The sequence below is a fragment of the Mus caroli genome, unplaced genomic scaffold (assembly GCF_978045245.1).
Source record: "Mus caroli unplaced genomic scaffold, Mus_caroli_1 scaffold_12, whole genome shotgun sequence".
Classification (NCBI taxonomy): Eukaryota; Metazoa; Chordata; class Mammalia; order Rodentia; family Muridae; genus Mus; species Mus caroli.
Window position 1 is genome coordinate 43408558 of NW_028227267.1, and position 14790 is coordinate 43423347.

The following is a 14790-nucleotide window of genomic DNA, read 5'->3' on the forward strand; positions in this document are numbered from 1 at the left end:
GGGGATGCAGAGCTAGAGTGAGGAGGGTCAGGCCATTTCACAGAGAAAGCATACAGTCTGTGGAGTCTGCAGCCCCTCCCGGACAGACGCCTTTGTGCAGTTAACTGAGTACCTGTGGGACACTGAAGACTTACGCTTACAGTGTAGCATAGCCAGTCATTTGTTTGTAACCCCTCCTCATTCGCCCCTCTTGTTCATCAGCACTACTGACCACGAGAGACCTGGCCAAGGTTAAAATGCAGAGATTTCCTGGGATTTCATATTACTGTTCTTGTCCAAGTGCTTTTTCAACAGACACCACTTTATAGCTTTTAAGAAACTTCCTCTTGTTTTGGATCTTCTTTATGATTGAGACTAAAAAAAAAAAAAAAAAAAGTGCACCCCCCCACCCCCTGCAAAATGAGGATTGTTAGAGAATAGTGAGATTCATTTACTGTGTCACTTGTAGGCTTTAGCATCCAGATGTGGTTGTGATTAGAAGGGTCAAGTGTTTGTGTGGTCTTACTTGCCTTCCCAGTGTTTTCTGGAAGTAGATTTCTTTTTCTTTTCTTTTTTTTATTTTTATTTATTTTTGGTTTTTCGAGACAGGGTTTCTCTGTGTAGCCTTGGCTGTCCTGGAACTCACTTTGTAGACCAGGCTGGCCTTGAACTCAGAAATCCGCCTGCCTCTGCCTCCCGAGTGCTGGGATTAAACGTGTGCGCCTCCATGCCTGGCTTCTTTTCTTTTTTTTAAAGACAGTGTTTCTTTGTCTAGCCCTGGCTACCAGGCTGGCCTCAAACTCCGAGATCTGCCTGCCTCTGCCTTCATGACGAGCTCCACCATCTGCTGGCATGTGTACTTTTTAATAGCGGTCCTAGACTATAATTACTGGTCAGCAACTAATGATGTGTGTATCTCTTCCTGCAGGGTAAGCTCACATTGTAGGTGTGACTGTAGCATTTTATCCAGCCCATTCAAATGCTCCAACCTGAAACGGATTTACCTCAGATTATTTGTCATTTCGTATATACAGATGTACAACTCAATAATCAAGTCAGTTGCAAGCCAGAAATTTACATAAGAAAAAATATTTTATGGGGAAAGAAAATTATCGCTGTGCTGAGTAGCCTTGTTCATGAATGTTCATCCTCACTGGAATAATGTAGTACTGTTAGTCTCACGTGACTGTAAGCTCTGTTACTCAAACCAATTGATTTGCAACCAGACCAGCAGTTAAGTGTCTCTTAGTAGTGTAACGTAGTACATGATTTTGAACAGCCTCCCAGAGTGATGCCTACAGAGAAAGATGTTCTGTGGCTGGATTTGTTGACTGTATTTCTCATAGCCATTTACTTTGACTAAAATTCAGGTATCTCCACCTTGTGCCTGAAAGGAATGTATATAACAGCTTTTATTCCATTTACTTTGCAAAGTATTGGCCACAAGGCAGTGGGTCTGAGGTAGTGCGAGGGTTTTGTTCTACGTTCGCTTTCTTGATACACATTGTAGAAGACATGCAGAAGAATGGCTGTCTCCCAGATGTCAGTGCCACTCACTGTACAGATGTGTTTGATTGTGCTCATGTATTCTGGCAATGAGAGTTTCTTAAATGGATCGATGACTGAGTAGATGCTAAGTCTTAGAAAAACACAGAAAATCGTGAAATATAGTTAGCTGTGTAGTGCATGGTTTGTTAAAATCTAAGCTTGTCGGTGCTATACCACTGTCCAAAGAAAACTCTCTACTTAGCCCTGTCCTACTCCTGAGAGCTTCCTCTTTTTGCTTTTGCATATTTAATAAAATCTGCCTCAGGCACTCCCTGTGCAGGTGATGGTTGAGTCTGTGGAGTCTGTGCCAGTTTCAAATGCAGCTAGCATTGGCGTGCACAAGACCAGGTCCCTGTATTGTCTGCCTTCTCTGCCTGCACTGCTTTCAGGTACATCATAGTTTGGGCAGTAAAAATACTTTCCTTAGAATGTTTGCATTGCACGTCTTTAAAGTTCAGTACACAAGTGTGTTTCAGGACTAATAACGTATTTCCCTTTGCTGATAATTTTTTTTTTTGATTAAAAAAAAAAATCAAGCTGAATGCTTGATTTTAAAATTTTAGTCAAGCATTTTGACTGTAGCAGATTAACAAGACACTTGCAGTGGGAACGGAGAGTGCATCCTCTGAAAATCCAGTTGCGTATGAAATGTTTCCTCCGTAAGTACTCATAAGTAAGCACTATACTGGATGGGAGTGACCGGGATTTGCTGGTGTGGAGGGAGTCCTGTTAGGTAGAGTTAGCATGAGAGCCTGTATTTGGTCCTTATACCCACATAAAAGTCTGATGTGTATTTGTCGTCCCAGTGCTGGGGACTTGGAGACAGGAGGGTCCTGCGGCTCATGGACAGTCTACCCTACTTGGCTAGCTGTAGCAAATGAGAGACCCTATCTCAAGAAGCACAGTGGACAGGTCTTGAAGAAAACCTCTGACTTCCATATATATCCATACACATGCACATGCCCACACAGAGATTTGCTAGTGCCAGTTTCAGTGACTATCTAAAACTTAATAAGTACTGTGATTTTAAAATTGATTGGAATAGCAGAATTGTGAAGGCTAGTCTATAATTGTAGCCTGTACTTAAAGTCTCAAACATTTGAGATTGATTTGAGTCCCTGGCTTAAACATTAGATACTAGTGGTGTGTGATTCTCCCATCTTTCTTAGTATTCTCATAAGAATCTTAACTTCTAGAAGCTGGCTAGGCATGGTGATGTATGCCTTTAATCTTGGCACTTGGGAGGCAGAAGCAGGTGGATTTCTGTGAGTTCAAGACTAACTTGGTCTATGTAGTAAGACCCTATCTTTAAAAAAAAAGCCATAAAAATAAATCTATCCATTGTATATTGAAACAGTGCATTGTCTCCTTGGTGGTGCGTTGTGCTGGTGCTCTGGGAGGGAGCTGACTCTAAAACTCACAGTCCCTTATAATTCTGTAAGTCAGTGAAGTAGAAAAAAACAGATCTTCAGGGGAGAAGCAGGGTATGCTTGTGAGAAGGCTCAGTTGATAAAAGCACTGGCCAGCAAGCTCAATGACCTGAATTTAATCCTGGAGCCCATGTGGTGAAAGTGGAGAGCTGACTCTAGCATGTTGTCCTCTGACCTCAGCATGAACTGTGTCGTGGTTGTGCCCACATAAGTATATACACGTTAAAGTTAGATACGAGTGTGCTTACAGGAAATTCTTTTCTTTTTTCTAGATAGTATTTGTCTGTGTAGCACTGTGGCTGTCCTGAAACTCAAGCTGTAGACCAGACTGGCCTTGACCTCAGAATCTACCTGTTTTTCTGAGTCTTGGGACTAAAGGTGTATGCTAGCACTGCCCAACCAAACACTTCATTTTTATCACTATGCACGTGCCTAGTACTGATAGTCAAATGAGGCCAAAGTGTGGCAAACTGTGACACCTCAGTATTCATCTTCCTTTCCCTGGCACTATCTCTAGGTAAGATGGAACAGCCAGTGTATGTCTAGACGGACAACAGTGTACCAGCTCTGCTGCCCTCTGCTGTGATACAACACCGAATTCATGACTCAAGCATTAGGAGGATCTGTACAAAACATTTATGTTCACTATGGTGAACACTCGTAGTTTGCTCCAATACAGACTATGCTGGAGAACTTAGAGACCTTAGATGTGCTTGTTTATTTGGGATCTTCATTATCTGGACACAGATCTTGATAGTGAATCTCTTGATGATAGATACACAGCTAATTTATCCCGGAATTCATGAAGATAGTTATATTGCTGAAAAAGAGTAAAGATATGTTGAATATACTGCAGAAATCTAGGATCAGAGTAGACTCCATGCCTAGCTAAGAGCAAATGTTTCTGAACCTTTAATTGGACTTGGGAAGGGGAAGAGATGTTGGCTGAGGGAGAGCGTGGCAGGGGCACATTCTGTAGACTCCTTCCTTTGCTGCGGGGACTAAGATTCAAAGTGAATCTGCTGTCCAGTGTGGAAGGGCCTACCTTTCTGCTGGTGGTTTTTCCCCACTGAGCACTGAGGAGGGTGTTCTTTGTAACAACAATGACACAGTCTAAGAGTGACTGGTGCTTTTGATGACAGTCCATTTGGAATGATTTTCATAAAAAGTTAAAAAAAACCAAACATCACTATATAGATAAGCTAAGTACTTTAAGCAGTTTATTGAAGTTTAAATACCTTTCCAAAAGATAGCTCTGACAGCCATCATTCCTGATAATGAACTGTACTGCTAGCTTTCCTTGGGAGAGGTGGTGAGGGCCCCTTAGCCACGAAATACCTAGGTAATGGGCCAACACCCATATTAGTGTGGCTTCCATTCTCGGTGACATGGAAGATGTGACATATGTATAATTCATACCTATCTGACTGGATTTTGTTTGAAAGAGACCTTCCTAAATTTGAAGCATTTGATGTTAACAGAATAAAGGGAGCTCTGGTTTCAGAATCTGTGTAGAGAAGTGCATCAGGTAAGGTTTATTTTGTGGATGGCTATATTTAGACCTTGAGAGCAGGCTGCTTGGCTGGAAGGGTGAATGAGTATAGTGAGTCTTGGTACTTGAAGCTGGACTAGACCTCTAAGCCCAGGGAGGCAGACTCAGAGTCAGGCAGCCAAGGGGGAGGGTAGCATTCTGATGACAACCTAAAGCTTAGACAGGGCACCTGGCACAGTAAGACATGAACTTTAGAGGCGTGCACAAGCAGTGTCATCAGTGGGCTTGGGTAACATGATTTGTCACAGCCTGGGTGGTACTGCTGCCCTGTTGTTCAAGTGTTTAGGAGAATGGAAGGTATCCAGTATCCATGGCAACGTACAATAAAGTATTGCTCTACAGTTTTGACAGCATTCATCAACATCTCAGCAGCACAGTAGGGTATATAAATTGCTTGGGATACAATTCCACCCAAGAAAAATGTTTATAGTAGCCATTTCCTGGCTGAGTCTGAGCATCAGCATGGGTACTGACTGGGACAGAGGCTGAACAATCACAGATCCCTAAGAGGGTAAAGTGCAGAATTTAATTGTAAGTAGAAAAGATAAACCTCTGTGTGTGTGTGTGTGTGTGTGTGTGTGTGTGTACACTTGTGTGTGCATGTGCATCACAGCTTTGGAAATTGAGCTCATGGTTCTCTTACACCCACTACATTGTATTTGAAAGAGGCCATCAATGCAGCAGACAGAACAGCCCAGTTCTTACCTTGATGGTCTGTATCGCCCCAGATCCTCTGACATCTCGAAGGCTGTCTATGGCTTGCTGTGGTGAGATTGAGTCAGACAAGTATAGGAGGAGACAAGCAGCTACTGAGAACATGACAGAAAAGAACGGACTATTAAGAAACTGGCTTGATTTTGTTGCAGACTTGATAGTCAGTTAGACTTCCGTTGCAGCAAACTCCATTCAGTGTGAGCACATGGACTAAAAGATAAAAGACTGAGGCCCTTTATCCTGCACTCTCAAAAGTTAGCCTCGTCTAGCCGCACAGCTGCTATAAGCAGTGGCCCACACATTTCTGTGTGAATGTGTGCTCTGTTTTTCCTGGGTCTGGAGCTAGGAGTGGAGTTTTGAGTCATGGTAACTCTGGAGCTGAGGAAAAGAAGAGCTTTACAGAGCAGTTGCACTGTGCTGCATTCCCAGCAGAGCAGCAGCAGCAGCAGCAGCAGCAGCACAGGTTCCTGGTTCTCGGGCTGCTCACTGATTTTGCACACCACAGCCACCCTGCAGGCTGCCATTGCAGGGCATCGCTTTCTGTGCTGTCTGCCTGTGTATTTTGGGGACATGTTTACTTAGATCCTTTGCTCACTATTTAAAATTGCCATGTTGGTCTCTGTATACTGAGTTGTATATTCCCTTATCAAATACATGGTGTGCAATTTTTCTTTTCCTATTCTATATACAGCCTTTCATTTTGACAATGTTCTTTCTTTTACAAAGGTCGTTAATTTGGATCTTGTTTATACTGTTTTATAATAATTACTACAGTGAGGCATTTCTTGGTGTTTTGTTTTTTTTTTTTTGGCAGTACTCTTTAAAATTAACAGACAGTAAATAACTATACTTCATTGCTATTATTCCTTCTTTGTTTGGGGTTTGGTAAACTTATATTGTGGCTTTTCTCTCCTCTCTATATAGCGTGAGGTAAGGCCCCCAAACAGGAGTTTGCCTACTTTGAAGTTAAACAGTTAATGAAAATATATTTCTTACCAAGACAGGATCTTCCAAGTCCTCCGTAACAGCTGAAAGAGAAAGAGAGTTTTGAAGTTTGTTTATTTTCGTTTTCTCCCAAGTTACAACTCAAGACTTACTCTGTCTGCCTTCTGTTTAGCTCTCCAACTCTGGCTATAGCCCCCTGCACTCAGATCAGCATTGCTGAGTTGTCACCAGAAGCAGTGCGTGCTCATTCATGTTGGGAGGTGCTCTGAATTCCTCTAAGGGTCAAAGAGGGCCTTAGTGACTACTGAACCCCAAACCCTACATCTGAGGGAACATTAAACAAGTAGGAATCAAGCCTCTCTGTCCTCTTGGTAAAATCTGAGTAGTTCTGGAGCAAGTGCCAGCATACAATCATCCTTCCTCTGGTGCAAGCATAAGGGGAGTCACAAAGGACTAGGCTCAGATCCTGACACTGGCCACGGTCCTCGAGCTGGCTTTCTTATCTTTTATCTGTGAAATGGTGGTACTAATAGAACCTGTATCAGAGTGAGGGTTGCTCGAGGCAGTGTTTATAAAGGGCTCAGAACACAGGCTGGAGAGAGAAACCTCTGAGTGCTAGTGGAAATGACCTACCACCAAACAGTTCTGCAAAACAACACCTTCCAGGAAAACATTGATCAAAGCTGGAAGACATTCCTTTAAATCACCTTCAAAGATCCTCAGAAGCATATTGTAGGGAACTAGGGAAAAGCCCAGCCGTCAGCCACCACTTAGGGGAGCCTGACGCATTCTCCCAATGCAGGATCATCCATCCACCGAGCTTTTCTGTTTAAGCATCAGGTAGGGAAATTGGCTGCTGGAACCTGCTGGGGTAGAATTTCCTGAGCCTTACAAAACTCAACTGCCTTGATATCTGCAAAGATACAAGTTGCTTTAGGATCTTTGAAAAACAAGTTTAGAATCTGTTTCAAAAATGGTCCTAAACACTCTTATTTTTTAAATAGCTACATCTGGTACTATTTTGCATATACTTACAAAGAAATTATACACAGTTGTGTATTCTGAAATTTTGCCTTTGGGTTACCTCATGATAGGTATGCTGTTTTTTATGGGACTCCACTATGCAAGGCTTTTTCACGGGTGCTGGGGTCAGCCTCAGGCCCGCACACCTCAGTGGCAAGCACTTTGCCAACTGATGCTCTTACTAGCCCGTTGAAGTCATATTTCAAAAGACCACTTACTGAATAGGAAAAAAAAATTTTTTTTTTTCTGTGAATTTTGAAAGACAAGCAAGTGACTTCCTTGCTACTGAAAAGGCTGAGATGACAAGTTAAGAGACATGACAGACCAGGAGCAATGCCACAGGAGGAAAGGAGAAATGTCTAGTCTAAACACTCGCAGCTCTGCTCGTGGCCAGTAGTACCCTTGAAGTGTGGAAACAGAAAGTGCGTGAGTGCTTCCTCTGTCCCAGGCCTGTCGTGCTCTTCCCATGCATTAGCTTTGTCCTGACGGCAGAGGAGGGAGAGCTGCTGTGTGGTACCCAGGGAAGAACGTACTGTATCAGGGTTTTCCGGTTGTTTTTGAGGCAGGTGGCCAGCTCCTCCATGATTTCCCAGCAGCTGCCAATGTCGGGAGTCCCTCCATCTGGGATCGGATGATGATGGGTGACAATTCCATATTGTTGGTAGAGGTCCAGAAGGTTTGGGACTCTATATTTTGACAGCTCCCCTCTGGTGCAGAAAACAAACACGTCTTGGATCCCGTAGCTCTTTAGTTCTTCTGCCAACAGACCAAGACACACACAGATGCGTGCATAAAACAGGACACATTTAAATACGATCAAGAGAGAGAATAGGGAATTATGTTCTTCAGCTAAAGTAGTAACAGGTGAAACTTTGTAAGTGTGAAATATCTAATGAAAAAACCTGGGACAAAAGCTGAACCACACTCATTTGTGAGTAAAATGCTTTTGAGTGATTGGTGGATGGTATTGATATTTTTGCATAGAAACTTAGTTTTTTTTCCCCTTGCAATAAATACTGTCTTAACATTTAAACTCTTGAGAAGGAATAGATAGCATTATTTTTAAGTCTCTCTCCCTTACCCCCATGAAATCAGTCATGTTGACACTCAGGCAAGCATCATAAGTTATCTCTAGCCATAGCTCCTGTATTCTTCCCCTGTTCTGTACCATACCACACTAATGTGGACTTACTTCTGTTGACTAGGTCTTGAGAAAATAAGGCATTAGCTGCACTAACCTTATATGGTTTAGCTCTTTTCATCTTAATAGTGGGAACCAAGAAATATTTTTATAAGATTTTACACTGGAACTTAAAAAAAAAGATTTTCTTTTTTTAACTGTGCATATAAATGTATGTCAGTTTGGGGGTATATGCATGTGTGTGCAGGGGCCTGTGGAGGCCAGAGGGCTGTGGGTCTCTGGGATCTGGGGTTACAGGTAGTCCTAAGCTACCCGATGTGGAACTGAACACTGGTCATCTGCAAAAGCAGTACCCACTTTTAACCACTAATATTCATTCTGGATTATTCATTTCAAAATAAATAATTCCGAGCCCCAACTGTCGACATTCATCTATTCTAAGTACAAAGTTTTGCAGTTGAAGTGCACTTCATACACTTTGTTTTAACGGCAAAGAGAATAAAGATCAAAGTGATTTTACTAATAATTTGCATGATTTTATATTTTCTCTCGTGTGGATATACATATATATGTGTGTGTATATATATGTGTGAATATATATATATGATATTCCTAGAAATATATAATGTAGTATAGATAATATATATAATAGGAAAGTAGAACAGAGGTTATGTGGGGTAAGGAAAAGATCTAAAGAGAGAAGGAAGGTGGAAATGAAGGCAATGTGGCCTAAACATTGTATATTTTTACAATTGTAAAATAATTTTAACACGTAGTTACGTTAGTAAAGCTTTCAGAAGAGGGAGTAATTTTCTATAATGTCTTCTGTCCACACTGAGTAGATTCTAATATGGTGGCTTTCGGGGACATTCTAGGCCTTCCTCACCAGGTATTTTGATCTGTTCTATATAATGGATTTTATGTGTGACTTCATTGTTTAAAAAAAAAAAGAAAGTTAATGAAAAAACTAGAATCTTCTTTTTATAAAAGTTGCTAAATAAATAGGAAATTCCAAAATGTGTAATATTAGTTCTGAACCAATGATTTAAATAGTATTGCTTATAACTTACATATCCTTCAAATGAAACTAACTAAGCTAACTCCTATCGTTGTATGTGTACCAAATGCAGAACATGTTTGTAAATTCCACAAGGGTCAATTCAAGTATTAGTCTCTTTTCATCCGTTTTGTTTTTGCTATCCTCTGGCTAGCCTGGAGCTTGCTATGGAGACCAGGCTGGCCTTGAATGCACAGATATCTGCCTGCCTCTTTGCTGGGGTCAAAGGCAGGTTTTCTATTTACATACTTTTCTCCCTCAAACAGACATAGTCTGCCATGTGTTGTGTTCATATAAATGATGACTCCTCGGCCTGTCACAGATACCTCTTCACATTCGAGAAGTTCACAGAAATGCCAAAATAATTTATTTTATATATTGAGAAGAGAATACAGTTTGACAGATTTCAGGCTTAAAACAAGACTAGTAGTAGGCTTTTGTCACAGTGAACCTACCTGTATCTTTCTGAATATTTCTTCTAACATCTTTAAATTTACAACCTACAGATAAGGCAAGTAAAAAAACGAATCAGTTCTTTATAATCAGTGTTTTACAATCAGTTGTATAAGAAAGCATATTTGAACATATATACAAGCTACTGTAAAAAGTCACATAGCTATTCGTGTTTCAATTCCATTTTAACTGTACATATTAATTTCTGACTCTTAGAAACATAGCTGTGGAGACTGGTAAATTTCAATAAAGGAGTCCAGGAGCAGGAGTTCCTGGCCATGGTCTTAACCTCATTTGTACCTGCCTTTAAGTACCACTGAATTGGGAAAGTTAGAAATGTAGCCCTGGATGCAGAAGGTGTTCCTGAAGGCTTCTCTAAACAAGCTCACCAGTCTGTATGCACTGAGCCACCTGTCAGCTCACCAAGATCTGCCCTCATATTTGTAGGAAGCCACCCGAGTGTTCTCACCTACCTGGAAGAGCACATAAACCGAGAAACTGGGAACAATTCACTCGTGACAGAGGTAGCCTGTGAAGGGAAATTTATCAAGCTTAGTTTTTAAAATTGTACAAATGGAAATTGAGCCTGCCCAACAAGAGCATCTGCCCCAGAGTAAGGAAGGCTGCATTAACATCTACAGCAGTCACAAACCACCAGTCTATAGTTAGCCTGGGGAACAGGGAAGGAAGGCCTGCAGTGAGCAAAAGTACGGAAATGGGGACTGACCTACTTTAATGCCAAGTAAATCTAAAAGAGCAAGTTGAGAGTTTACCATGAAGGTAATGGTTCCTGAACACTCTACAGGTAGAGCCAGCAACCCTGTGGTATGATCCCCAAAGCTTAGGGCCAAATGTTTTTCAGTTTTGAGATGCTAGAAGAATTGCATAGACCTGACCAACTGAGCATCCCAATTTGAATACCTAAAAGTCAAAATTCTCAAAATAAAAATATCTTCTCAAGTGTTCGTGTGAGTCTCATGAAAGCTTTGCACTTGGGCTATTTGAGATTTCAGAAGCGGAGGTACTCAGTCAATAGGAACCTTAGTTAAACGAACTGGAAAATTCGTTTTAATCTTAATATTAATTTTGCAGTGTTAAACTTTTCTGGGTAAAATCACCTTATAGATATAATTTCATATGAAGAGAACAGGATACCATTCTTTATTGTGAATACTTTTGATTAAAATGGAAAATGTTTCTAGACCCCACAGTCCTAGTTTACAGTACCCAGGGACGGAGGCTCCCCACCTGTGTGTCAGGAGATGAGTGCTGACAAGGGCCAGCGCCATCGTAGAGACAGCAGCTGGGATGGAGAACTAGACTTAGTTTTGAATAAAAGGTACTACTTATTTGATGACAGAATAAAAGACAATATTCAGTCCCTCACTCTTCCTGTGGAGGGAAAGCGATCAGAAGTTTAATTTCCGGTGCTGGGGCACGAGTTAAGCCATATCCTGGTAAGACTACTGGCTTTATGGGGATGAGAGGTACGGTTAAGTTGCTGGTTGCAGACACCCTGGCGTGACCATAAGTCTCATGCCATGACTTGGGAACTGATTGACGATGGTCCACCTAACTGCACCAAGAGCTGCCTAAGGGTCTGGTAAGGTGCACCTGTCCTGGAGGTCCTAACCTAAAGAATAGACAATGGAAGGTGAGTGGGGAAGAGTGGTTGGCTGGCTGGAGAACATGTTGGGGCATGTCCCTCCCTGGCTACTTCATGTTACCATTCTACTCTGCTTCCTGGCAACCATGGTCTGAGTTCCTGTGTCCCGCCATGCACCTGCCCCCTGCTACAGCGGATGGAAATCTCAAAAAATGATGGGCTAAAATGAACCTTCCTCCCTTAAGTCATGTATGTCGGGTAGAAATTCAGTTATACTGATACAGCTTTTTTTTAAATGGTCTGCTAATAGGTGCATCATTGTGACCAATATTAAGTAGGATTTAATTTACTGATTAATTATTAAATATCCTATTTTGGGCATTACTGTTTCTCTCAGAAGCATTTTTTGTTTTTGTTTGTTTGTTTGTTGAGATAGGGTTTCTGTGTAGCCTTGGCTGTCCTGGAACTTGCTCTGTAGACTAGGCTGGCCTTGAACTCAGAGTTCCACCTGCCTCTGCCTCTGCTGGGATTAAAGCTATGTGCTACCACCACCCAGATGGTATTACTGTTTCTCTAACTCTAAAAAGAATACATAAATCTTGGTTGGAAATCATTTTTAAAGAAATCTTCCTCTATTTACTTGCAGTTACAAAGAGGTTTTTTTCCCCCTCAATGTGTAAAGGACTAAAAGAGGAAAGTGTAGTTTTGGTCCTATCAGATAATAATATAAAACATGGAGAAAGAAAATCTCTTAAAGATTAAAATTCTTTAACTGACACAGAGAATACGTGATATTGTCAGTTGATGTAACATTAACTATTGTAACTCACCACTGAAATGCTGACATACCATGAAATTTGGATTGGAGTCTGTTCTTCATCAACAGGTTCTTCGTCCGAAGAATCAAACTCACTTGCTTGTATTGAAATGGGCTTCAAAAGAAATGCTATATTAAATTACTAAAAGGAACATTTGCATATAATCTCCACATAGCTGATCCATGATTAAACACCCACTGAATTAATATTTGCAGTTTTCTCGGTCATTAATCTGGGCTATCAGATCAGCAATATCAATAGTGAACTATTACTGCTGAGTATTTGATTAATCACAGTACTACTGTACATTGGGTAGAACTGGGTTAGACCAAAAGACTATCTGGTTCCTGGAACTGGTCCTTGTTTAATATCAGACAAGGAACCTAAGTTTATCCTCTATCAGCTTTCCTCAATTCTGAAGTACCATTTGCCCATTCCATCTCAGACATTCCTTAGACCCTCTGATGTTTGTGCTCTGAAGACCTGAAGACCCTGTGATATGCTGTCTACCTTTAGCACAGCTAAAGAGACAGCGGTGTGCAAGGTTACAGGATGGCAAAGGTATGAAACTAGCAGAAACCATGTGCTGTAGAATGGAAGGAATGACTGAGCATTTAGGGAGCAGAGAAGGGGTTCTTAGAGACCATTGAGCTAAGCTCTGAAGAAAGAAACTGCAGGTTTGTAGGTAGACTAGGAAGTTAAAGCAGTCAGTGTGAAAATTCAAGAGCTAAGGCAGGTATGATGGTGCAAAGCTTTGATTTCAGCATTGGGGAGACTGAGGCACAAGTTCTAGAGCAGTGGTATACATGGCCAGGCTGGCTCAAAAGAAAACACAATATGGGTGGAAGGGTGGAGGATTGTGTATTCAGTAGAGATGACACAGAAGAGACAAAGCCAGTGGACACTGCTCATCCCCTTTCTAAAAAAAACAAAAGCAAAAAACCCAAAACAAACAAACAAACAAACCCACCATATTGCTTAGCAACTGAGTAGACATACAGATGAGCCAGTCTCCCCTATCTTTATGAATGAGTGGATTACAAGAATCCAGATGGACCTTCTATGCTGCTCTAAGCAGGTGTATCTCAGTTCTGGATGCAGCATTTCTACGTGGAAGGAAAAACAAAAACAAAAAAAAACCCTTTCCACTCCCTAATTGGAACCATCTGAGATCAGACATTTGAACAATACGTGTATACAAAAATATCAGTTTTAAAGAATGTCAAAAGGAGAAAGTAGACTGCGGCTGTGTGATTCCCACAGCCATCCAGATCTACACCTTCCCAGGCAGCAGTGGACGACCGAGGACTCACTTGTGCATGCCAGAGCAGGTAGATCTCAAGAGAGGAGGAAATAGCGAGCTCTACGTGTGTTCAGTTCCTCTATACCAGAGGTCAGATAGCTCACTCTTCCTCTGGTGACAATGCAGTCGGTAGGCAGCTGACACAGTGGACACCATATTTGCAAGAGTAACCAACCACCTGACTGCTTGGTTTTCAAGCTCTTCTAGAAAGATCTTGCTGGAGGAACAGATGATAACTGACTGAAATTATAGATTGCGGTTTCTTTGGATTGCTCTTTGGTATAAAACTCAACGGAACCCAAATGAAGCCTTTAGGTGGAGTGTCAGCTATGAGGTAGAAACGATATGTCAGGTGGGGCTTCCAAGTCATAGCTAAGACCCCTTTTCTTTCTCCTATAAAACCAGATTTTAAGCTTGTGTGCTCTTCACGCCACCCCTCCCAGCCAGGTGTCGATAAATCCTAACGGGCTTAGACGTCCCTGCTTTCCTCACGCCCAGGGATTCTGATCTGCAGGAAACAAGACGCAGTGCCAGAAGATTTTTGAGGGAGGGTGGCTATCGTGATGTCACTCACAAACGGGGTCGTGACAGCCTCTGCATCTGAGGCATCAAGCCACCCACAACCCCGGCCGTGACAGCCTCTGCATCCGAGCTGTCAAGCTGAATGGCTTGGCCCTCTCTGGCAGGGTCATCATGAGGCCCCTCAGGTGGGCAGCGAACCGCAGTGCCACAGCTCCGCCACTCCGCCTCCCCGACGCGCAGGGCGGTTACTGTGCGAGTCGCAGAGCTGGCCGCCCAGCAACGCAGCCGAGGCGGTTCAGCGTCTGGCCCCGTGGCGAGGATCCTTCGGGTCCCGCCGGCCCCACTCACCGGCTTCATCGCGGGTCGCCACACGCCTTAACCAGTGCCGCCGCCCTCGCAGCCTTCACAACGCCGCCCGCGAAGAGCCCGCCCCCGTCAGTCCATTGGTCCGCCCACGTAGGAGGTGGCGCGGGGCGTTCCAGCAACCAATCATATCCTCGCTCTGTTTCTTACTCCGGGGCCTTGCTCAGCCTCTGACTGCTCATTGGTTCGGAGGAAGTCTTTGAAAGACGCGCGGAAGGAGGGCCCGGAAGAAAAGGGATTGACTTGGAGGGCTCCGCCCCTCCGCCAGTTGAGGGCGTGGACGTGGCAAAGGGCGGAGCGAGGCGAAGTGGTTCCTCCCAGCACTTTGGAGACTTT

At 42.7% G+C, this 14790-nt stretch overlaps 1 protein-coding gene across 2 annotated transcripts; it reads right to left on the minus strand.

The window, feature by feature from the left end:
* Positions 1–3579: 3579 nt before the first annotated feature.
* Cdkn3 (cyclin dependent kinase inhibitor 3) lies at positions 3580–14533 on the minus strand. Of its 2 annotated transcripts, none has more exons than XM_021181730.2 (8): positions 14440–14533; positions 12298–12380; positions 10316–10371; positions 9845–9889; positions 7725–7947; positions 6220–6251; positions 5215–5315; positions 3580–3777 (listed from the first exon to the last, which is right to left on the minus strand). In XM_021181730.2, exons 1-8 carry the CDS (start codon positions 14446–14448, stop codon positions 3691–3693), a joined length of 636 nt encoding a protein of 211 aa, XP_021037389.1. In that variant the 5' UTR covers positions 14449–14533; the 3' UTR covers positions 3580–3690. The 2 variants fall into 2 exon arrangements, with proteins under 2 accessions (XP_021037389.1, XP_021037388.1); XM_021181729.3 differs by having other exon boundaries at positions 5215–5318.
* Positions 14534–14790: the final 257 nt, after the last annotated feature.